At 44.0% G+C, this 23,915-nt stretch overlaps 1 protein-coding gene across 3 annotated transcripts in view; it reads left to right on the top strand.

Moving 5' to 3' along the window:
• Positions 1-11,844: 11,844 nt before the first annotated feature.
• KCNK2 (potassium two pore domain channel subfamily K member 2) overlaps positions 11,845-23,915 on the top strand; it is a 130,018-nt gene continuing 117,947 nt past the window's right edge. The window contains exons 1-2 of one of the 3 annotated variants that reach the window (XM_041773516.1): positions 11,845-12,400; positions 15,608-15,918. In XM_041773516.1, the coding sequence (XP_041629450.1) occupies position 12,400; positions 15,608-15,918 (312 nt within the window). In that variant the 5' untranslated portion in view covers positions 11,845-12,399. Of the gene's footprint in view, positions 12,401-12,477; positions 12,569-13,079; positions 13,194-15,607; positions 15,919-23,915 lie in introns of those variants that run through there. The other 2 variants (XM_041773447.1, XM_041773365.1) reach the window with 2 other exon arrangements.

Genomic DNA, 23,915 nt, shown 5'->3' with positions numbered 1-23,915 from the left:
CTTCAACCAAAAACCTGTCTGTGGAAAAGAAGAGTTTTATCTGTGTCCAGAAAATAACATCAATAATAATGAAAGGGAAAAAAAATCAAGCAAACCCAGAAGCATTTAAAGTAATCATGGTTGCTAAGGAGATACAAAGTCAACACAATTAAAGAGACGGTTCCAGATAGCAAAAGTCCAAAATGCTGGGGCCAGAGCCAAAGGGACGTCTGAGCATGTGCCTGGTAAAGAAATGGTACCACCAGATCTGTAATGATTAGAATGGACCTTTAGTTCTGTTACTGGGCTCCCGGAGTGGCCCCACGGACCCACCTGCTATCTCCCTTCCTAACCTAATTGGATCCCACTTCCCTGTCCTTTGTGAGCCATATCTTGGTAAGGACTTCACCCCCATCAGATAGATGGGAAAGTCTCTCTGCCCTAGGAAGGAGCTGCCTGATTTCTTCCTAAAACAGAAGGTCTGGAATCGGACTCTATCTTTTGCAGTCTGGATTACCTGATTCCTTCCAGAATCCCGATTTTGCTCATTTGGCTCCTAAAAGTCACCTTCCAGCTGTTTGCTGGACCAAGCCCCACTAGATAACTGACTCCTTTTTGTTTGTTTGCTTCAATTCTTATTTCAGATCCGTGTATTCTTTCCTCTCTCCATGGTTCAGTGCTATCAGTGGAAGTAACTGTATTAATAGTGACTAATGTTTGTTGAGTTCTTACTATATTTCAGACTTTGTTCTAAACATCAGCTCATTTAGGTCTCATTAAAAGATTGAGGTTGATACACTTTTCGTCGCCATTTCACAGATTAAAAAAACAAAGCACAGCTCATACATAACTGGGGCTGGACTTGAATCTAGGTAGCTCATAATCTGCACCAGTGGGCTATGCTGACGTTCATATAAATCTGTGTGATAATAGAATTACATGAGATAATGAAAGGCATAGAAGAAATATAGTGACTTTCCATGTACCAAAGATACCTTGATGAGAATTAAATGCATTTTGATCATGAATGTCACAGTTACCACACAATCCTTGTTCGTAGGTCATAAGAGCTGATAATTTTTCATGCGTTGGGATGGGGTAGTCTGGTCACACCAATTCAACAAATGTTGGAATACCTACTCTGTGTTCTAAGATATTGAAAAGAATTCAGATAAGATACCTGACCTCAGAGAACTTTTAGTCAGTTAGAGGAAGCCAGACATAAAGACAAATACACACAAGTGTAAAAGGTGCTATGAGAGTGTATCAGGATACATGGGCAATTGTGATAAAATTTATCACAGGTTAAAAACGGGAGATTTCTCAGAGAAGAATAGTCAGATATATGATCAGGTGACTGTCTTGCACAAATTAAATTAATTATGTAATTATATTTTTGATCTTCTAATGTCTGAAGAAGGAGATTTCACAGCAACTTGGGGCCACGTTCAACTTACTGCATCATATCTTGTTCTTATTCAAAGTATAGTTATAGGAATTATGCGGTATTGAAGTTTCCAGGCTGGTTCCAATTGCTTTCTCAATGGGTGCTTTGGCAGTACCTAAATATATTTACATAATTGGCTATGTTAGTCCTGGTGTGATGCTGACATGTCTTGTGACTCTTAGGATCTGAAAGAAGCTTATGGAGATTGTGACAACCCTGAATTAACATTTGCCCTCAGTTATTACCTAACCGTGCACATTAATTATCTCATGGAAGGGTTTGTGGTGATGATGGATGAGAAGGTCTGTATTTTGAGTGGCTGCTTGGGGAAGGTCAAAAGTGCTCTCTGTAATATCTAGCCTTAAAACACATCAGATGTGATTTCCAAGCTGAAAGCGGAACCAACATAAGAGCATTCCATGGTAACTAACCTGCAGCGTCTAGGATCCAGCAGCAACTCCTGTTGCAAGGCTAGAGTCAGATCCCCATCTGAAGTATCTGGCAGTGCTTACGGAAGTAAGCAGGTATTAAGCTGAAACCTGGGAGAAAAACATAATTAAAGGCAATTCCATCAGAAGGAGGTTTAAGTTACTTCATCAGATTTGTAGTGCAATGCATATTGGGGTACAGAATTTGGGGTAGGTGAGGGGTTGCTTCTTCTCTAGCCTAGCACAGTAGTTGGAACTCCAGGAAAGGGGAATTTATGTAGTAGATGAGAGTTCCCATATGTGATCTAGTGGGGCAGGGAGGTGAGTGTTGGTGAAAGAGAGCACCAGGCTAGGAATAGGGTGAGGTGAGTGAGGCTAACTCATTCAAATGTGGAGTTGGATGCAGTCTTGATTTAAAATCTTGATCATCATGGATTTTAATATTACTACCAATTTTTAAAAAATTATTGTTTAAAATAGTATTTATCTTGATTACTGTTTGTGACACTCCTTTAAATGTTGTACCCAGGGGGAGTGCCTCACTAGTTTCACCCTGGCAGCCTTGCATGACTGAGGTAAAAATAAGATGTTTCAGTGCTCACTGTAGCCCATATAAAGTCAACACAATTAAAGAGACAGTTCAGATAGCAAAAGTCCAAAATGTTGGGGCCAGAGCCAAAGGGACATCTAAGCACGTGCTCAGAAAACAGAATCACTGCATTTTATTGCAGATGTGACCTCACAGGGCATCTGATGCTACCTTAACCCAGAGGCTAAAGCAGAGAACCTGAGGACCCCATGCAGCTTACAGACATGGTTTATTGGTAATTTTGCACTGTTAATTTTGAAAATTGATCTAGTTGCCCTCATTTTGAAATTGAAAGATTTTGTCCCAAGACACTTAAGATATCTGATTTTTCTTGAAAAATTAGAAGGTCTAGTGCACTGGATCTATGTTCTTTTGGGGCAGTCATCAACTAAAGCCAACTAGAGTCTCTCCTCCTTAATATGAGTACATTACTTCCTGGTGTTGCCGGCATTTAGATTCTGGGCCCTAATTAATTGTAGGATTCTTTCAACAATATCTCTTAAAAAATGAGCTTCCATTCATTTAGTAAATATTGACTTTTGTGCCTGCTATGTGTAAGATAATGTGCTGAGGAACAAGATGACAAGATCCCTTCCCTCCTGGAACTTGTTTTAGTTTCATGGGCAATGTTATGGGTTGAACTATAGCCTCTCCAAAAGGTATATTTAAGTCCTAATCCCAGTACCTCAGAATGTGACTTTATTGGGAAAGAGGGTCTTTCAAGAGGTAGTCAAGGTAAAATGAGGTCAATAGAGTGGGCCCTAATCCAGTAAGACAGGTGTCCTTTCAGAAGGGGGAAATTGGGACATAGAGATAGACAGCGAGGGAAAGCAGTGATGCCCATGAGACCAGAGTGATGTATATACATATAAGCCAAGGAACATCAAAGATTGCTGGGAAATACCAGAAGCTAGAAGCAGCAAGGAAGGATTCTCACCTAGAACTGTCAGAGAGAGCCTGGCCCTGCTGACACCTTGATTTCTGACTTCCAGCCTCCAGAACTGAGACCAAGATTTCTGATGATGTTAGCCACCCAGGTTTTTGGTATTTGGTTATGCAGCCCAAGGACAAGAATATAGACAGTTACTAATTAATGACATAAGCAAGTAGCTTAATAACAATAGTGACCAGAATAATGAGGAGAGTGTACATGTAGGGGTGGGCTGATCTTGTTAGGAGTTTATGGGGCCTCTTCTGCAGAAGGTGTGTTTGAGCTGAGATCTGAAAGACAAGTGGAAATCATTTTCTAATAGTGAGGGAAACAAGTACAGTCAGGGCTGGAACCATTGATGTGTGTGAGGGCTCTAAGGCAAAAAAAAAGGTAAGAGATATTCAAGAAATTGGAAACCCCGCTGGTGGCTGAAGCAGAGAGAGGAAACTGTAGAGCCTCGTGGTGGGCTCTCTGTAGTAGGATGCATTGACTCACCAGCTATGTTACTTTGGGGGAAGTTGTTTTAGTTTCTCCAGGGATATAAATAGTAGCTACTTCATATGGTTAGTATGAGGATTAAATGAAATAATAAATTAAACTGGCACATGTGCCTTGATAGATGTTACTTGTTAAAATTCCTGCTGTTCTTGTTACCATTATAATTGACAGGACAGGGTATTCAGGACCCCAAGATCCCCTTTGAACATTGGTCTCTATCCTGAAAGCAATTGGAGCGAGAATATGCTGTTAATCAGGACTTCAACTTCACCAGATTTTATTTTTAAGAGATCTATCTATCTGGCTGCAGTGTGTAGAGAAGGGATCGGAGATGTGGCGATAAGGCCACTGGCGAAAGGTCCAGGGGATAGGGGCGGTGTGGTGGCAGGCTTGCCATGATCACTTTGTGGAATTTGGACAGATAGACACAACCATAGAACAATTTTTTAAATTCTACCAAGAGTTACTTTCTTCTTTGTTTTACAGCTTTCTTATGGAATAAACACACCCTGGGTGATGCATGGTTTTTAATCTCAATTCTGCCATAAACTTAGTAGACGGCCATGAGCAATCACAGACACAAAAAGGTATAAAGGAAAGCTAGATTCTTGAAATCCCCATATGGTGAAATTAAGATCTTTGGTTATTGAACACATTTAAAAATATCTTTAGGAGATTCCCAATACTCACATTCCCTATTTGCTTTTTGATTGCTTTTATGTCTTTGACTTCATTTTAGAAGAGAAATTGAATTGATTTGTTCTTCACACACAAAAAAATTGATTTGTTCTTCATTGCTGTCAGATTTTGTGATCTCAGGCGAAGGCAAAATGCTGGGCTGGCAAATGTTCACAACAACTATAAGTTTTAAATAAAGCACTAGATGTGCTGAAAACTCATTAGGTAATGAAAGCCATCAAGAAAAATTGAAAATGCTCTAGTTCTCTCCAGATTTATGGCTGATTTTAATAAAAAGCATCACATTTGATGTAATTAGTTTGCCGAATATTGGCAGACTTAAAAAAAAAATGCCTAATGAATTCATTGTTGGTGGAAGATTTACCTGTGATGCCAGAGGTAGAGAATGTTAAAGTCTAGATACATATTAGTTAAATGTTCATTTCCTACTGATAGCTTATGATACTCAGCTTGGAAAGGGGAAAGAAAATCTAGAGAAGAATTTCTTCTTTGTAAATTCAGTAAATTCTAATGTGTTCTGAATTTATTCAATGATAACAGAGTTCCATTTTATCAGGCTTTCTTTACTTCCCAGGGCCCTTATTCAGTATCTTATTCCTAGTTGAGCAAAATTATATATCAATATCAGCTTATATTTAATAACACTGGTGGGTACATTCTATTAAAACACTGATGTTTATGTATAAAAGATGGGTGTATCGACTATATGAATTTTCAAAACTTAAAGGAAATCACACAGAACTAAGAATTATTATAAAAGAGATTCTTGTACATAAGGAAATCTTACCTGTCTTCATATTTTTGCACGTATGCTTTTATTTGAAAGTAAGCACACGTACAAATCCACTAAAAAATATTGCTGAGGATTAGATATTTTACAATGATTTTCGTTTTTGCAAAAATGAACGTCCTGATTTTGATGAATTTTGCAAAAGTTTAGAGGAAAAAAATGACTTTTTTTTTTTAACTTTTCAGAGTGAAGCACTTTAATCTGAAACCCTCACAGCAACTCAGTGATGTTTTGCTGAATAGGCATGACATGGTTTCATGAGTGCTATTCTTTCTTTACTTCAACTCCCCAATTACAAAAAGATTTGGTATATCTTCTTTGTTCCTGTATATCCCCAAATGCTGGGAAAATGCCTTTTGGGTACATAGATGATACTAACTAAATAAATAGTTGGATGACTGAATCAGTACATTTCTTATACTACAAGTGGCATAAAACATGTAAGTGGTATTGTGGATGGAAAGAACTTTTAAACTGCACACCTTTGAGAATGAGGGTGAATGGTGATATGTGTCCATGCCTGCCATGATTTGTCAACCAGATCATAAACTGTCATCTAGCCCAATTTCTCACCACTCCAAGAGACGGTCTCTGTCACTGTGAGCTGTCAGTGCAGAGTGAACCCAAATCCTACTTTCCTCCCTGGATTTTCAAAGTGTGCTCCAAGGACTAGCAGCTTCAACATCACCTGGCAACCAACCTGTCATTCATCCCCGTTCTCAGGCCCAATCCCAGATGTAATGCATCGGACACTCTGAGGGAGGGTTCAGCAATCTGGGTCCTATAAATACTCCAGAGGATTCTGCTGCATGCTCAGGTTCAAGACCCACTGCTCTAGAAATCTTTTGCTATTATTCCAATGATGTCCAACTTCCCTTGTAATTAACAGATCCTAATTTTAGGGTTATGAATACTTCAGATGAATACATTTTGGCCTTTGAGAAATCGCCTTCTTAAAGTAATTTGCAGAGCTCAGGTCTGAGTGACACTTTATAAGTTTACTTGGAATTTCACTCTTAGGAGTTATACTATTGTCTGTTGCCGCATAGCAAGTCACCCCAAAACTTTGCAGGTGTAAATAGGAAACATTCATGCTCCCCTAGCTTTTGAGGCTCATGAATCTCACAGGAACTTACTTGAGTGGTTCTGGTGCAGGGTTTCTTAAGAGGCTGTACCCAGATGCTGTCTAGGAATACAGACCTCCTGTGGCTTGACTGGGGAAGGATCTACTTCCAAACCCACTTACTTGGCTGCTGGAAGACCTCAGGAGATCCACTTCAGGCTCACATGGGTTTCTCCTTGGAGCTGCCTTATTACATGGCAGCTGGCTTCCACCAGAGGGAGAGATCCCAAGAGAGAGTAAGAGGGATCATATGGTCTTTTTATAGCCTTATCTGGGAAGGAACATCCCATTGCTTGTATATATTCTATCCCTTAGCTGCCCACAATCAAGTGGAGGGTATAACATGGGACATGAATACCAAGAGGCAGGAATCACTGGAGTTCAACTTAGAGACTTCCCTGTAGGTAAATTTTTTCCCAATTCCTCCAATTCCTTGCACTGCAATTTATAAAATTAGGACTCTTGATTTTTAGTGTCAGAAGTCTCAATACAAACTGGCTTATACAAAAAGAAAAAGTGTGTGCCTTATGGTGCAGTTTGGTGTAGAGGATCCATCAAACTTTGTCACCTGGACCTGGTCACCTTGGTTTTGTCTGCTCTGTTTTCTGCTCCATTTCTTGGTACCTTCTCCTCTCTTATAGGATTAATAAACTCCAAGGCTTATGGGTTTGAAGTCAGTGGTATAGCATGAAAGTCTTTTCTCTCGCCAACCATGGCCTAAATTTCACTGGCTAGGTGGATCACAGGCTCATGCCTGAATCAGTTGAGAGGCTGAGGAATCGTGACTGTATTGGCTGAGACCCAGGAAACACACTGTACCCACAAGAAGGATGAGTCCCACAGGAGACACGGCAGCTATGAGAGGGTACGTAAGTGCCCTCGGAGGGACCACATCAGGCAGGCACTGCACTGAAGTACTGTCTATATAATGGTCTCCCCTGAGTTTGTAGTGAACCAGAATCTCTTGGAAAATGCCCACCCTCTCCCTCATCATCCACTCCCCTCTCCCTACACCAGTGGATCATAGAGTCCTCTTGATCTACTCTTGATCGGCCTCTCCTCTCCTCCCTTCCCCTCCCATCCCATGAATCTCTCACCTGGGATAAAAGCAGTAACATCTGAATTCACTGCCTGCATGCTTACATTTTTGTTTGCCTTCTGTCTGTGCTCCCTGTAGCCACCAGAGTGATTATTTTTTTTAAAAAATGCCATCTGATGAGGTTAGCGCACTGCTGAGAATTTGTCAAAGTCCCATTAATTAAAATCCAAGTACCATATGACCTGCCTCTGCCTGCCTCTCTAGCTTGATCACTGTCTACCACCAATCCTCTCCCTCTGAGCTCTCCAAATTCTAATTGCCATGTGTCTGCCTGTCCTGGTCTTTCTCCGTGTTCTTCCTTCTCCCAAGGAAGCTCTTCCCCTACAATGTGCCTCTCTCTCTCCACCCCTGCTCTCCAATTTCCCCCATTTTTGGGATCCAGCTGTAATGTCACCTCTTTAGACAGGTCATCCCTGACTCTTCAACATTAGACACTCTCATGTATCCCACACCTTCTCTTTACTGCCTTTACCAGAATTTAAGTTTTATTCTTGTTCAGCACCTTCCCTCTCTAGGCTAGAAGCTTAATGAAGGCAGCAATCTTGCTATAACCACAGAGCTCCTGTTTGGCAGCTAGTAGGCATTCAATAAATACTTGATGGCTGTGATTCATCCTTCCTTATCTCAGATATGTGTGATGACGTTATCCAGAGGATTAAGTAAATGGCAAGAATTACCATAGAGTTGAAACTCGTGGGTGGTCTGGCTTGGCCTGGTTCATGGGGTTAAGACAAGCACAGGAGAGAATAAAATTCCCTTGAAGACTCAACAGTGATAAAGTCGTATATGTGGTTTTACTTTAATTCTTATGACAACCTCTTGTGAGTTCAGTATATTGTCCTTTTTTTTGTAGATGAGGAAAGTGATGGCTAGAGAGGTAAAGGGACTCCCTGGAACTCACATGGTTCACAAATGGTAGAGTTAGGACACCCACAGAGGTCACCTGGACTCTAAAATTATAATTGGAATTATGGCAAAGACAGTGGCATGCTTTTTTTTTTCTCATAACTCTGAGTAGGCCAAGGTCAAAAAGCAAAATAAACATAAAAGTGAAGTTCTGTAGATTTCATGCTGCCACTTGGAGCAGAGCATAAGCTCTGGAAGCACCAAAATGAAGGGAGCATAGACTTTGGGGGAGCTCAATCTTCTTATTATTCATTTCAGGTTTTTCTCTCCACTGAAGTCAAATCAAGGGGTGCTGAATAGTCCTGCAGTGTGAAGGAAATAAAGGCCACCAAGTCTTTCTATTACACGTTTGCTGGGATTTATATGTGTTAAGAAATGCAGGCATCACATTAAACAGGATAAACCATCCCATTTCCTTGTTTCTCCAGCCGCAGTGATACACAAACTGGTCTACTTCCTTTTCTCCCTCTTACCTCAAACACAGTAAGTGTGTATTTGGCACAAGAAGGCTCTCAAAGAGGTAGGGGGATTTAACCTAGGGGGCTGTGGGGGGGGGGCTGCAGTGGAAAGCAGGGCTCAAGTCAGTGTGGAGACTGGTTTCTTGGTTCTTTTAAGTTATTTGTGAGGCTGAAGCTGAGGCTGGCTTGTTGGAGTGATTCCTGCTGATGTTACAGTTTGGAATTTTTCTTTTGATCTTATTTAAATGTCTCTGTAAAGTAAATCTGTGCCCCCTCCCCCCACATATGTATGTGAGAGAGAATAATGCGAGGGGGATGATGTAAAACAACTACCACAGGTGCGCCGATAGAGAGAAGCAGGGGAAAGACAATTCAGCATTTGGGATTGGCGGTGAGTCCTCCATTCCATTGAATCTGGGAAAGGGGACACGATGCAGGTGTACGTAAACTCTGAGCTAATCCCCCACTGCAGGAAGCATGAGCCAGTTTGACAGAAGACCAGTGCCTGGCAGGGTGTAGTTAGATTTACAAAAGACCCAGATGGAACAAGAATCACCAAATTGTCAAACAAAAGGCTAGGAGTTCCCAAACAAGCAAACCAACCGTAAAGTGTTTGGGCTCACTTAATCTGGAGAACATAAAAACCCTTGATAGGTAAAAATGATTCTGAAGTGAATTCATCCCATGTCCTATACCTGGGTTTCAAACACCTGAACAGGTGAATGATGTCCACAGCCACACTTTCATTCCGATGTTTATCAGACATCTGTTTAGGACCAGTCACTGGTTATTTTGGATACTATGGAGGAACAGAGAGATCCGGTTTATGCCCTCACTGAGCTTGCAGTGTAGTCGGAAGAAACACAATGCAGTGCGACAAGTGCAAAACTTGAAGCATAAGTTGCCTGGGAAGCAAACAGTAAGACATCTGAGTAGCTGGGATTCAGGAGAAACTTCCACACTGCTGGGAGATATGAAGGATAACATCTGTGATGATTAGTTTTATGTGTCCACTTGACTAGGCTATTAACACCCAGTTATTTGGTCAAACCCTTACCTAGGTGTTGCTGTGAAGGTATTTTTTATAGATGCGGTTGCAATCTATAATCAATATTAAAGTTGACTTTGAGATTACCTTTGATGATGTGGGCAGGCCTCATAATAATCAGTCAGAGGTCTTATGAGCAAAAACTGAGGTTTCCCAGAAAAGGAGAAATTCAAGACTGAAGCATCAACTCTTGCCTGAGTTTCTAGCCTGCGAGAACCACCCCAGGAATTTCAGATGGACTTACCAGCCCCCATGACAGTGTGAGCTGATTCCTTAATTTTTTTTTTTTTTTTTTTTTTTACACACACATGCCCTATTGGTTCCGTTTTTCTAGAGAACCCTACGAATACAGTGCCTTAGTCATGTAAAGCTGGGGGAAGGTGTGTGAGGGAAGATGAAAGTACCCAGAAAGGCCCGGAATGAAATGATTCTAGCCAGATCAGGAAGCAAATTATATGTAACATAGAGAGTCTGAAAAGGTTTTAAGTGAGAGGATCAGATTCGCATTTCAGAAAGGACATCCGATTATATCAAGAGCAGAAGTCGAGAAAAACATGTTTCTGTTCCGGCAGGAAGGAATTCCTAATAAGGAAGACATTTTTTTTTTTTTTTTTATTAGGAGAAAAGAGGTTCTGCATCTATGCCGGAATTTAAAAAATCACTTGGCATTTTTGCAAAGCATCGATGGCCACAATTCTGCAGAAAGGTTTATAACGTTGGCTTTACCCTCAAGAGTGCTTGTGCTCCGCCTGACCTCCTTGGGGTCTGTGGCTTCCCCTCGGTTCTCACATCCGCAGCTTTCACTAGGAAGCTCTCCCTGTAGCTGGCGAAATGCTCCGACCTGGCCCCGCAGCCCTTCTGGAAGAGAAAGTCTGTACCTCGGCGGCGGCGGGGGCGGGCGGTGCAGGTCAGCGGGGGACTCCCGCACCTGACGCTCCGAGGGGAGCTGCGCTGCGTCTCGGGCGGGGCGAGGGCACCAGGCTCTTCCAGCCGCAGCCTGGACTGCGCGCGCCCCCTTCGCCTCCTCTGCGGGTTCGGGCCCCGCACCCCCGCACCCCCGCACCCCCGCAGCCCCGCAGCCCCGCAGCCCCGCAGCCCCGCAGCCCAGGCGGTCAGCTGCCCCCGCGCGGCCGTCTGCGAGTCCGGCCTGATGCGGGGGTGTGCTGGGGCGCCCGGTTCAGTCTGACGTCCCGGGTCTCCCAGTCCGCACCCGCAGCCCGCGTAGCCCCCGTCCCCGTCCCCTTGCCCTGAGAGCCTCCCGATTTGCCTTCCATTCCCTCTGCATCCCCAGGTGCCTTCTCCACCCCCAGCTCCCGGTGCGTTCCCCATCCTTTCTGGTTTGGAACCTTCTGTGGATCAGAGCGCGCTGCCCAGGTCAAGCACCCTTGGGGGCGGGTGGGGGGGTGCTCATGACTCGACCACACTTCCCCAGGCGTAGGCTGGAAGAAGCCAGCAGCCCCAGGCACCGACCCTCCTCCAGGGTCCCAGGACGCCAATGGGGGCAGTTCTTTCTCCCACCCCGGATGGGGCGGTGGGCAAGGCGAGCGGAGGAGGAGGATGTCCACGCGCAGGGGTCCCGGGACCCGCGCCCCGGAGCTTAGTCCCGCCCCGCGCCCCGCGAGGGGATAGGCTGGAGTCTCTGCGCGCCAGGTAGTGAGCCCGGGCACGTGGGGAGGGGCTGGGAGCAGCGGAGGCGGCAGGTGAGCCCCGGGCAGCGCCCCCCACCCCACCCCGGGCGGGGAGGCAGGGGCGACGGCGGCGCGGGCTGGGTAGGAGGGGGTGTGGGGAGGCGAGCCCGGGCGGGGAGACGGAAGGGGGGTGGAGGCGAGGGGGAGGGAGTTCCGAAAGGAGGGAAAGGAGCGGCGGGCGAGGGACGCGAGCGGCGAGCCCGGCAGGGAGAGCGGCGGAGGGCGGCCGAGCTGCGCGCGGGGCCCGCGCCACACCCCCGCGCCCGGGGCCCGAGGGCTTTGGCGGGGGAGACACAAAGACATGCGAAGAGCGGCCGAGCGAGGCTCGCGCACAAAGACGCCGCCGGGGCGCACGGCCGCTCGGGCTGCACCGACCGCCCCCGCGCCGCGCCGCGCCGCCGACTGGCCAGCGCCGAAGCCGGGGCGGAGCGCACGGCGGCGGCTGCCGGCCGGCGCGGGACCCGGGTCGCCCGCGCGCTCCGGGTGACCCGGGCCCGGCCGCAGGCGCGTGCGGGGGCGGCGGCGCCCGCGCCCAACTTGGCCCGGGCCTCGCCCTCTGCCCAGCCCGCCGGTGTCCCCTCCTTCCCGCGATTTCGTGGCTTCTCACGCTGCCCCCACCCCCTCCCGCGTCCAGCCCCGCGCTCCCCACCTTGTAAAACAAAGCCGGGGAAAATGCCTGCCCGTGCAGCCCGGAGCGCGCAGCCCGACTCTGAATAAGTGAGTACAATGGCGTGTTTGTAAAAGCTTCAAGTCCGTCTTTTTAAAAAAAAAAAAAAAAAAAAAAAAAAAAAAAACCAAAAAAAAAAAAAAAAACCAACATTGTGAATGCTGCATGCCTCATGCTTCCCAGCGCCTCGCGGGAGAGACCCGGCTATAGAGCAGGAGGTGAGACCCCCGGGGACCGCCCCCCCCAGCCGCCCTGCGCTTTCCCGCCCCGGCCTGGACTGGGAGGGCTGCGAATGCCCCGCTGCCGCCGGCAGACGCCCTCCACCTTCGTTTCCCGTCCTAGGTGTTGGGTCATATCTCGGCTTGGAGGCAACCGGTGCCCGGCTCCTCTGCTGGCTGCTTCTCCCCCCTCTCCCGCTGATGCCTGGGGCTTTTGCATCTGCCTCGGGGGGTGGGTTTGGGACACCTTGGGGGAGTTTCCGAAGGCGGAGGAGGGTCAGCCCTTGGGAGCAGCCGACGGGCAGGACGCAGGGTGACCCTGATAGCACTTGTTGCCCATTGCGTGGTGGGACAGGCAGTGGTGCTGAAAAAAAAAAAAAAAAAAAAAAAAAAAAGCTCGTTTCTCCTCCTATTGAGTCGTGGGCTGCAGGCCCGGAGCGGAGAAGGCATACCTGCGTGAGGATGGGAGCCTGGGATCCAGAGGAGACTGCCATGTGCTGGAAGCAGAGGGGGAGCTAGTGATGGTTGATGACAGTGTGTGCAAGGGACGACTCTTTGATTCCTTGTTCTAAGGAGCATCTCAGCCCGATCATACATCAGACGACCTGGAGCTGGAAACACACAGGTTACCCATGTTAGACTGAGAGGAAGAGCTGGTTTTTTGTTGTCGTTTTTTTGGTTTTTTTTAATTTTGGTATCTGACCAGTTGCTGTCCATTCTGTCTGCCAAATGTGCATTTATATATATTTCTGCTAATTAAAAAAATAAGGCAATAGCTTAAAAGAATTAAACTTCATCAGCAAATGCATTGGCTTAATACACACAATCTTTTTTGAAACGTATCTGTTCCATTCCCCCACAAGCATATCATTGTAAGTGTTAGTGTGGCATTGGGATTTAGGATTGGGATTTGGGTGCCTGTTCGAGTTAAACAGTCTTGGTGTTTTCCACTTCTATCGACTAGAAACACTGGTGTGAGAAACTAGTAGTATGAGACCCAGAAAATTGGAAAGGATGAGGCTTGGAAAGCTTCCTTCAGAGAGATAATGTGGATATCCTGTTATTTTTATTCCAAAGATGGCTTAATTTTAGATTATGACCTTTATTTTTCACTCAAGACACTCCAGGTAGTTTGGCGGTGGGGTGGCGTGCTAGCCGGAAGATGACAGCAATATCAGATGTTATCAGCATGTCTATTTAAAAAGTTTTTTCTGATAACTAAACGCATACCCAGTGCTAATCTTGAGCAAAGTTGCCTGTATAACTATTATGTGACGAAAGTGTCTACTAGTTTGTGGCTTAATCGTGAGCAGGTGACTGTATCAGGAGGGAAACTTGTACATGCCTGTATACGGCAGGTTGAACCACTGGAAATTGCTGAAATGAGCAATTCAGTATGTATGTGGAATCTCCACTCAGAGCCATGGGTACAGTTGCTTCATTGGGGCTCTGACTTCTTCTCTTTAAAGTCAGAGCCATCCGGGGCTCTGCTGGTTTGAGGAGCCCTCTGTTATGTGCCACCACCGAACAACGCTACTTATGTCTAGTGCCTCAAGTAGCTTTGTTTGCAAAGCTTCTTTGGGATGGGGAGCTGAAGATTTATTTTATGAACTCAAACTGTGGTTGTCCTACGTCAACTCAAGAGGTAGTCGGGGGGGGGCACGGTATCTGGCCCTGTGAAAACTCTTTCTCCAGTCTCTTCTTATCCTCAAGTAATTTCAGGTTCACTGTAGGGTACTCGGGTGCAATTCCATAGGGAGTTCTCACATACTAACCTAAAAGTGTCTTTTAGATTCGGTTATTATTTTATATCAAACCTGTATGATGTCTACCGGAGGAATTTTACTTCTGTCTATAACAATAGTGGACTCTACTGATTGTTCTGGTTGAGTTGGTGTTTTGTTTTGTTTTTAAGTCCCTCTGTTTTTGTTTTTGTTGTTGTTGTTGTTGCTGTTTTCTGCTACTCTTTTAACCTTTTTGGTTCAATGTTGTCTTTCCAATCAAACATTGTGCAGTAAATAGCTTATTTTCCCCTTAGCAAGTTTGAAGTCTAGCATCTTTGTATTTTCTCAAAAGAAATCCATTAATGATGTTTTTGAACAGCTAAGATAAATAATAAATGGATTTACAGTCACCTCAGAGTATATGGGAATTTGTAAGAAAACACATAAATCCACTCTAATGGAGCAATTAGCTTTGTGCACAGCATGGAGGGTCTAAGGTGTGAGATAAGGTTTTACTTTTTTTTCTGGATAATGTTCCCTGTTGAAATGGAAGGAACTTGTCATGTCTTGGCTGTACCTAGGATGGCGCCAGAAAAGGTAGCAGTACTTTTGTTTTTTTCAAGATGTCAGAGATCGAATAGCAAGATACAGAGAACGTTTAATCATGAACCACTTCAGAGGGTAGGTGAAAAGAAATGATTGGGCAATCGAGTGGTTTACTTACCATCATGTTTTACCAGAAAGTGACTAATGTTTTACTTTGAGCAACAATGTTTGGATCACAAATTCTCCTGTAATACCATCCCTTTATGACAATGAATTTTTCCGTAAAAAAAATAAAGAATATTCCCTATGTTGGCTGCTGCTGGTATAGAGGGTTAAGTTCTTGAGGACAGGAATAATCCATGAACCTTCTTCATGAAAATGCATGAGATAGTTTAATGCGATCAACTCTTAGCCCTCTTTGTTGACTAGCCTAGTGAACGGATGTAAATTTTACAATCAATTAGGAAGACCTCAGGCTTTATTTATTTATTTATTTATTTATTTATTTATTTATGTTTCTTGGTCCACCTCCTTTTTCTTCCTCCCACCTGGAACCCCAGTAGCAGCAGAGAGCTGAGACCCAGCCCCTTTGCCTTGAACCTATATATGAGGTCCTGGGTGCGACCCAGTGGGGGCATTCTGGTTGGTTCCAGAGCTTCCACCAGGAGAGCAGTGGAGTTCACTCAGCCTCTGCTCAGCCCCTCAGGAAGCCCGGCCTCGACCCCCTGGCCGCTCCTCCAACCTAACCTTCATTCTCTGTCGTTGTCAGTGGCGGCACCCGACTTGCTGGATCCTAAATCTGCCGCTCAGAACTCCAAACCGAGGCTCTCGTTTTCCACGAAACCCACAGTGCTCGCGTCGCGGGTGGAGAGTGACACGGCCATTAATGTTATGAAATGGAAGACGGTCTCCACGATTTTCCTGGTGGTTGTCCTCTATCTGATCATCGGGGCCACCGTGTTCAAAGCGTTGGAGCAGCCTCATGAGATTTCGCAGAGGACCACCATTGTGATCCAGAAGCAGACATTCATTTCCCAACACTCCTGTGTCAATTCGACTGAGCTGGACGAACTCATCCAGGTAATGATGGCACAGAGGATTGTTACCCGGCTTCCTCCTCGGGAAAGGAAGTCACGGCGAGCGGAGGCTCCCTGTGGCACATGGGCCTACCTGTGGGGCCCTTGTCTGCTTGCTCCTTAGCATTGACTTGTTCCAGCCTGTTTCAGATTGTTCCCTCTTTTCTTTCTGCGCTTTTCTTCTCTTACTTCTCTCCGTTTTTTTTCTCCTTCTCCTTTGTTCCTCCTTCCTTCTGTTCCTTCATACCGTCTTCTGCTCCTTCTGTCCCGGTGTCTCCCTGATTTGTCCTTCTCTGCCCTCTCTCAGACCGTGGACATGGGGCTGCCTTGCCGGAGGCCCTTGGGGTTAGGTTATCATTGCCGACTGAGAAACATTGCTGCGGCAAGTGAGGGGAAGAGCTAAAGCAGAAGAGTGGCTCTAATCTTGCCAGGGGGTATCACTAGATCGAAGAGATAAGTTTGTGGGGTGACACTCTTGAGATGCGTCCCTCTCTTGGGCACTAAGTTGAAGCTCACGCCTTTAACCTAACCAATGTAGAACTCTTGAACTGCCTTTTCGGGGTCTAGAGAAATGATTAATCCTTGCTTCTCGAAACCCCAACTCAAAGCAATTTACTGTGACACAGAAAAACAGAGTTTTTGAGTGTGAGACAATCATTTCGTTTTCATGTACTCTACAAGGGCTGACCCGTGTTCTTAGGGAAAATATTTTGCTTTGAAAGTGAATCACAGAATGATTTCAAAGTTTCAGGTAGGCTCCTTGGAGATGGCTGTATTTTTGTTGTAGATTTCTCTTACATGAAACAGTTCAGTGATCAAACCAAGAATCTGGTCAGAAGACAGCCCTAGAATGTTCTTTCAAGGAGAGATCTATCTGACTGGTTGTGGAAAACCCTTCTAATTGTACAGATATTCATTTTCCTATAGAGCCTACTTTGCTTAACTGGTGTAAGTCAGATTGGACTGAAAAGTACCTGAGGCATCCAAACACGTTCTTCCTCATATTATATTTGGTTTTACATCCTTTGAATGAGTTGGGATAGTAGATCAAAGGAGGAAATTCCTACTGGTTTTAATCCCATTTCCTACCCGGAGACCTTTTCTCTCTAATTTCCCTTTTGGCATGGATGCCCTGAGTGCTACGTCTGCCCTCCACACGGCTCTCTGTTTGTAGACCACACGTACAAGTTCTTATTCAAGCTTTACTGAAAGCTATCAAAGATTGTATTCTCTCAATCTCGGTTAGCTCCTACTCTAGTCAGACACTTCTGCATCTCAACTGTTTGACTTAGATTTTGAAAAGACTCTTCAGATACTTTTATACTGAATTCTCCACTATTTTTAGATGATGGCAATATTTTCAGTATTGACAGTGAACCTGCCACCCCATTGCCTGTTCCTACAGAAGATCACTTTCACTTTGCTCTCGTTTCTGTGCCACAGAATTCTAAGAGGTACTAAAAAATCTTAAAGAATTCCCATTTCCCTAGGGCTTTAAACTACGAGCTCTAAGTTGTCCTGGAAGTAGCATCAGGTAGTGGTAAAAGCCTAAACATTGGAATCAGAGAGAATGTGTTTTAAACTCCAGTTGAGCACTTTTCTAGAGGTGTTCTACTTTCTAGAATAAGTAACTTTGCTCTCAAAGCCTTCAGTGATCTATCTGGAATGTGGAAAGAAGATCTGTCAGACGGGGTTGCCCTGAAGAGTAAAGAGATAATCCCCATAAAGCATTTAGGATGTCACAAAGTGTTAGGTTTGTTTGCTGTTGTCCCTCACACCCTTTGCCCCACCCCCACTCCATCCCTTTATTGGGTTAAAGTATCTGATTCTGGCAGTTGCATTCTTAGCATCTGAAGTGGTGTCTTGGGTTTGGGGCAGGGGGAAAAAAATGCCTGGAATTTCAGGACAATGCTGGAGGAAGCCCTGTGTCAATTTGAAAAATGGTCCCACTGTTCAATACTACCTAGATTGATTCATAAGTGTGAAAATAACTTGAAGGTCATGGCAGGTGGAGACAATCTGGAGGTGGAAACTGATCATTTTTGCTCTATTGTTTTTGGAGTGGGTACAGACAGAGCTCAACAATGACCTAACCTTTTTCTTTCCGCCCCACACAGGAATCTGTTTTAGCTTTATTAATATTCACTCTGCTGATGAGAATCTTTGCTTTTTAAAGATATCAAGTATTTTTGTGCTTATTCAGAAGTCTGATGTTTACTGTCATGTCACTCATCTTTATAACTCCATGGCTTTAATAAATTATTTAATTCTCTTTGAATAAAGTTTCTTCTGATAAAAGAAATGTTTATAGTGGCATGGCTTCAAGGCTCAAGATCAGCATTTAAATAGGGAGGAAGGCAAATGATCCAGTAATCTTCGGTCAGAATTACATTACATTCATATGATTCTTGTCAATTTCCACATGTTTTTTTCCCACATTTGTTTTACCATTTAATCATCCCTTAAAACCTCCTCGGGAGTAGGTATGTTAGTGATATCACAGCATAAGGATTAGAGAGCTAACACACAGCAGTCCCAGGGACTGACGCCAAGATAGCATTATGAGGATGCGAGTTTAGGTCTTCAGAACCTTGATCTGCTGTTATTCCCAGGAGTCTCTGCTCTTTCAGGGTTCAGCATTTTTCAGTGCTGAGAGAGGGAACCAGGTGAAGAAGTTAGAAGTTCAGTCCTGGTGTTGGTGGAGAAGACTTCTGGATTCCTTTTTTGAAGAGTGGGGAAGGAGGAAGAAATGGGTAGCCAGACTGTAAGGCCAGGGTCAGGTACAGTTAATCTAATTTGGCCCCGGGGCCCCAGGTTATTAATTACACCTCTGGATGAGTTATGGTAACCTCATAACAAGCTGTGCTTGCATCACAGGGTGGAGGAAGCGAGGGAGGAGAGAGAAGAAAACAGAGCTTTAAGGCTCCTGAGAGCAACTGCTTCTTCTGCTACATAGTCCCACCTTGTACTTCCCCTCTGAGCGCTGTCTTGACATCAGCCCTCCAAGGCAAAATTGAGGATTGAGGAGGGGGCAGAGATATCAAGACAAAGGAATCTAAAGGGCCAAAGTATTTTGAACACTTTGATTCTCAACATCCTTTACATTTAAGTTAGTGTAATGTCAGTGCAAGAAAACATAGGGGAACACTTTGAAGTTTTAAGAGTCATGAATACCATTAACAATAGCCAAAATTTAATGAGCACTGACTACGTGCAAGGCACTATTCTAACCTTTTATGTGTATTGTCTCATTTAATTCACACACAACCGTATGAGGTAGGTGTCTTATTAGCTGCATTTAACTTAGGTGCAAATTAAGGCAGAAGGAGCTTAATTTTCTAAGAGTATAAAGTGCTTGAGTGCACTGCTATTTAAACCTTAAGTGGACAGACTCCAAAACTTGTACTCTCAGCTCCTGTATTTACTGCTTCTAAAAAAACTAATAAATGTTAATTTTGCTGTAAAGCTTCGTGTTATTCCATGTATTAGACTGGAATGAATATCAAATAACAACCCTCTGTACATAGCGATGTATATTATGTAACATATCTCTTCCTCCATATAAGAATGAAGAGTATATGACCTGAGATTTTCATTTTTGTTTTTTTGAAAAAGAGAGAGTGCTCATAGGCAAGGGGAGGGGAGGGACAGGATGGGCAGAGATAGGAAGAGAGAATCCCAAGCAGGCTCCACATTCAGTGCAGAGCCCACTGCTGGGCTTGATCTCATGACCGTGAAATGATGATCCGAGCTGAAATCAAGAGTCAGACGCTTAACCAACTGAGCCACCCAGGCACCCGTATAACCTGATTTTGAATATTCTTTTTAGAGAACATTTCCTGGTTTTCTCCTGTTTGAATGTGGTAAAACCAGGAGAGACATGGTTCTGTTAGATACACCTGATCTTCAATCTAGTTATTTCCATATTTGCTGAATCAGTTCTGGGATTTAAAAATAGGGCAAAATCTATGATCTCTATGCTGATAATAATTATTTTCTCACTTGATCCACACAACCTCTGTGAGGTGTAAGTAGGGAAGGTATTCTCTGCAGTTTTGGGTGAAGAAATGGCCACATTTGTGTGAAGTCATGTGGTCTCAGGACTAGATCTTTTGGAGTCCTTCTCCTGAGGTGATTTTGTTCTCTTTGCGCTATTCCTTTTTCTTAGTTTGGTTTTTACTCCTTCATTCAGGGGCATTTGTTGAGCACTTCCCATGTGTTGGAGAGTATCAGTGCAAGTAAAATGATTGGAAAAAACATCTTAAGCACTCCTTCCTTCAAAGTCAAGGGCAGAGACCACTATAAACACAACTATAATAGAAGTTTTTTAGAGACTGGAGCTAGACTACTGAGGAAGAGATGAACCACTTAATAAGAGATAGGAAGACACACAGAAGAGGTAAAATGGAAACCGGAAGTTAAGCGTGGAATCAGAAAATTTTAGGGGGAGGCAAAGGGGATCAGCAGATGTTCTAGGCTGAAGGAGCATGAGGAGCTCCAGTGACCGAATTATCTAGATTGAGGAACAGGGGCATCAGCAACTGTGACAAGGTAGAGCAGGGCCTACGGTGCCATACCAGGGAGGTGGGCTTTATCCTGAGCCCATTCTCTACCTGGGGTGGCCGTGACTTCGGGGCACTTGGTTGTGTCCCAGGGGGTACCTGGAGCTGCATGCCTTCCTAGAAAGCCAGTGAACTTTTAAAACAAAACCAAAAACATTGTTTTGTATTAATTATATGAACATTCATTCACTCAAAAGCATTTAGTGAATTCCTGCTGTGTGCATTGTCTCAGGCACAGAAATACCATGGAGAATAAGAGATGAAACTTCTTGCCCTTACAGAGATTCCATGCTGCTGAGGGAAGATAGTACGTTAGATAGTGGTAAGTCTCAGAAGAAAAAACAAAGCAGTGAAAAAGGATAGGAAATGTTGAGTGGTATTGGTGATTAATTTTACATAAGGTCACTGGGGAAGCCTCAGCAATAAGGTGACTTTTAAGTAAAGGGAGTGAAGAAAGTAGTCAAGTGGTAGTCTGGGGAGTAACACTCAGGGAGAGGGATCAGCGGTGGAAAGGCCCTCCCTGGAGTGAGAGTGCCCTTGGCAGGTATAGGAACAGCAAGGATGCTAGGAGGGAGTATAGAAGATGACATCAGGCAGGTAACGAGGGCCAAGTCCTGTAGGGCCTTGTAAGTTATAATATGGGGTTGTCTTTCTGGTGCAGATGAATGTCCTGCTCTGACTTGTTTCCCCAGGATCACTCTGGCTACTGAGTTGAAAATAGACCGCAGATGGCCATGGACAGAAACAGAGGAAAGTTATCTGGCCACTGTGATAATTCTGGTGATGAGGGCGGCTTGAACCAAGGTGGTGGCAGTGGGTGCTGTGGGATCTGATCAGATTCTGAGTATATTTTAGGAGAGCCAATGGGACTTACCAATGCCCAAGACTTGCAGTGCCAGGGTGAGGAGTCAAAGAAAACACCAAAAGTTTTGTTCTAAGGAACTAAAAGAATACAGTTCCCACTTTCCTGACATGAGGAAGAATATAGGAGGAGCTGCTTAGGGGATGATGTCAGGCACTTAGTGTTGGAGATTGCATTGATAAGTGTCATCTAGACAGGGTTCGATTATTTAAAAAGATTTACAGGACCCAAAATAATAGGACTTACAGATCTCTGTTGCAGGAAAATGATAAAAAATAACAATGGCACCCAATAAAGATGCATACCACAGGCCAAGGTTGCATCACAGCAGAGACCTCCCTCTGCCAGGCCATGCCAGGACATACTTCTTTCCTAGATCAAGAGCCACCAATGTGTGCATGGAATACCTTGGAACCAGGGAGCCCAAGATGACATCTTGGCTGAGATCTTTGCTACCCTGTTGGTCACAAAGGCATTTTCTTGCCAGGTAGCCAGCCTCAGTGGCAGAGCTTTCTGAGAGTCTCACCAAGACCAGGTGCAAATCATTCATCATGCTGTTATCAATAAGTAATGTGACAAGCTGGTCCAATCTCCCAGACACTCTTCAAGCCATGGCTATAAAACAACACTCTTGGTCAACATGTCTCACATTTTTACCAGGGGACAGGTCTCTGCAAAGTAGCTTGGGCAAATTCCCGCCAGCACAGTGATGTTAAATTTGAGATGCCAATAACTTGTTGTTCAGAAAACTTCTAAAAGGGCTTTCTTTTTTTTATCAGTGCCTTTATTTATCTTGTCCCTTGGGTTAATCTCTGGAAAAAGCCCTGCAGATAGTGCAGATAAACTTCTTGGGTGTGTAATAACATAGTAGGTTGGATTATTTTAGCAGATTACTTAGGAGCTATTTAAAGGACTGGGCTCTAATGTTGATGATTATTCAGGAATTCTATCTTGAGAATTACAAGACGGATTTATGTACCAAAGGAGCTACAGAACTCTTAAGAAAACTTCATCAATTTCCAGTTTCCCAAGGACTCTCCCAATACTACTGTCTTAGTGAACAAACTTATGTTTGCCTCCCCTTCCTGTCCATATGTTCATGCTATTTTGACTTGCAGAAAGAAAGGATTAAAGCAAATACCTTGTCATGTGTAAGCACATTAAATAACAATTGAAATATTTTTATACACTGTTTCCTAATTATACTTGGGTTTTTATGATAAAACATTTAAGTAGCTTGTCAGGAAATGGTTTTATCTCCAAAAGCTATATGAAGATTAACTAGTTAATATTGGTGGAAGAAAGAAAGAAAGCTATGTGAGTATTGTATGTTAATAAAATATTACTCAAGCTGAGGTGATTAAAAAGGATTATTACTTAAAAACAATGGCTAGAATATTATTTGATGGTTGGAATGGTTATTTGAGGATGAGAGAAAGTATTCTACATATACTTTGGAAGACATTGAGGAGTATTTTTTTTTGACTGAGGATTTATTTAGTCTAAGCTAAAAACAGACCTCAAATGTAAAGCTCAGTCCAGTAGTATCAGAGTGAAATTTCACCAGTATAGATCTGCTAATAGCAATTATAATGATGGCTCTAAAAATCTTAGACCATGTTTATATTGAAACATAGATTTGTATCTGTCTTACACTTTAAGGCATATTATATTGTTTAATTCCCACATCTTAGATGATATATATTTTTAGTTTACATTTGCAAAATGTTCAGCGAAAGACAACATGGCATCCTGATCAGATTCTTCTGTTGATTCCATCTCCAATGCCTTTCTCATAGAAGGGAATGTGTGCAACACAATGTCTAGTGATAATAGCTAACCGATAAATTTTTAGTCTAAGTCTGCATCTTTCTAGAAGTATAGCCATATATCCTCTCTCTCATTTGGTCAGGAAGCAGGTTATGCCTCATCATCTCCCTTTTACAGGTAAGTAAACTGAGGCACAGACTGTGTAACCCAAGTGCCCTTAGCCTTTTTAGCCTGAGATGCTCAGAGTGGCGCGGCAAGCATTAGAAGGACAGAGCTGCTGTTCAGGTGACTTTAGGGCTTCCCTGTTTCCCCTGTACCAAGAGACTTCTCTAGAAACTACACTATTTTGTGTTTTCTCACCTTGGGCTCCTCTTTTATTCCAACCAAGCAAATCAGATTTCCAAAATGTGCGCCTAGGACAAACTCTCTGCCTTTTGAGTTGCGGGTGCATCGTTCTGCTCTTTGTTCCTACTAGCAAAGATCAGCAGTGGGAGACACAGCAGGTCTGTAGTTGTGAATGCAAAGTATCTAGTTGTGGAAAACTAGAGCACAATAATGAGGCCACAAATGAGCAACTAAAATACTATGCTTAAACTTGTATGGCAGGGCTCTGGTCATGCTGAGGCATGAATAGGTGATGTAAGTCAGGGAAGGCCATTTTAAGCTGGAAGATTCTTACTAGAAGGAAGAAATGGATTGCGATGGAAAGGGGAGGAGCATGAAAGAGGAGGGAAATAGTTGCAGGGACAAAACAAGTTAACATTCTACTTGTAGAATTACAAGACTTTTTACCCCTTTCTTGCTCTT

The sequence above is a fragment of the Vulpes lagopus genome, chromosome 1 (genome assembly GCF_018345385.1).
Source record: "Vulpes lagopus strain Blue_001 chromosome 1, ASM1834538v1, whole genome shotgun sequence".
In the NCBI taxonomy this organism is placed as follows: domain Eukaryota; kingdom Metazoa; phylum Chordata; class Mammalia; order Carnivora; family Canidae; genus Vulpes; species Vulpes lagopus.
The sequence above is the reverse complement of the archived record's forward strand: the minus strand, read 5'-3'. Positions and strand labels throughout refer to the sequence as shown.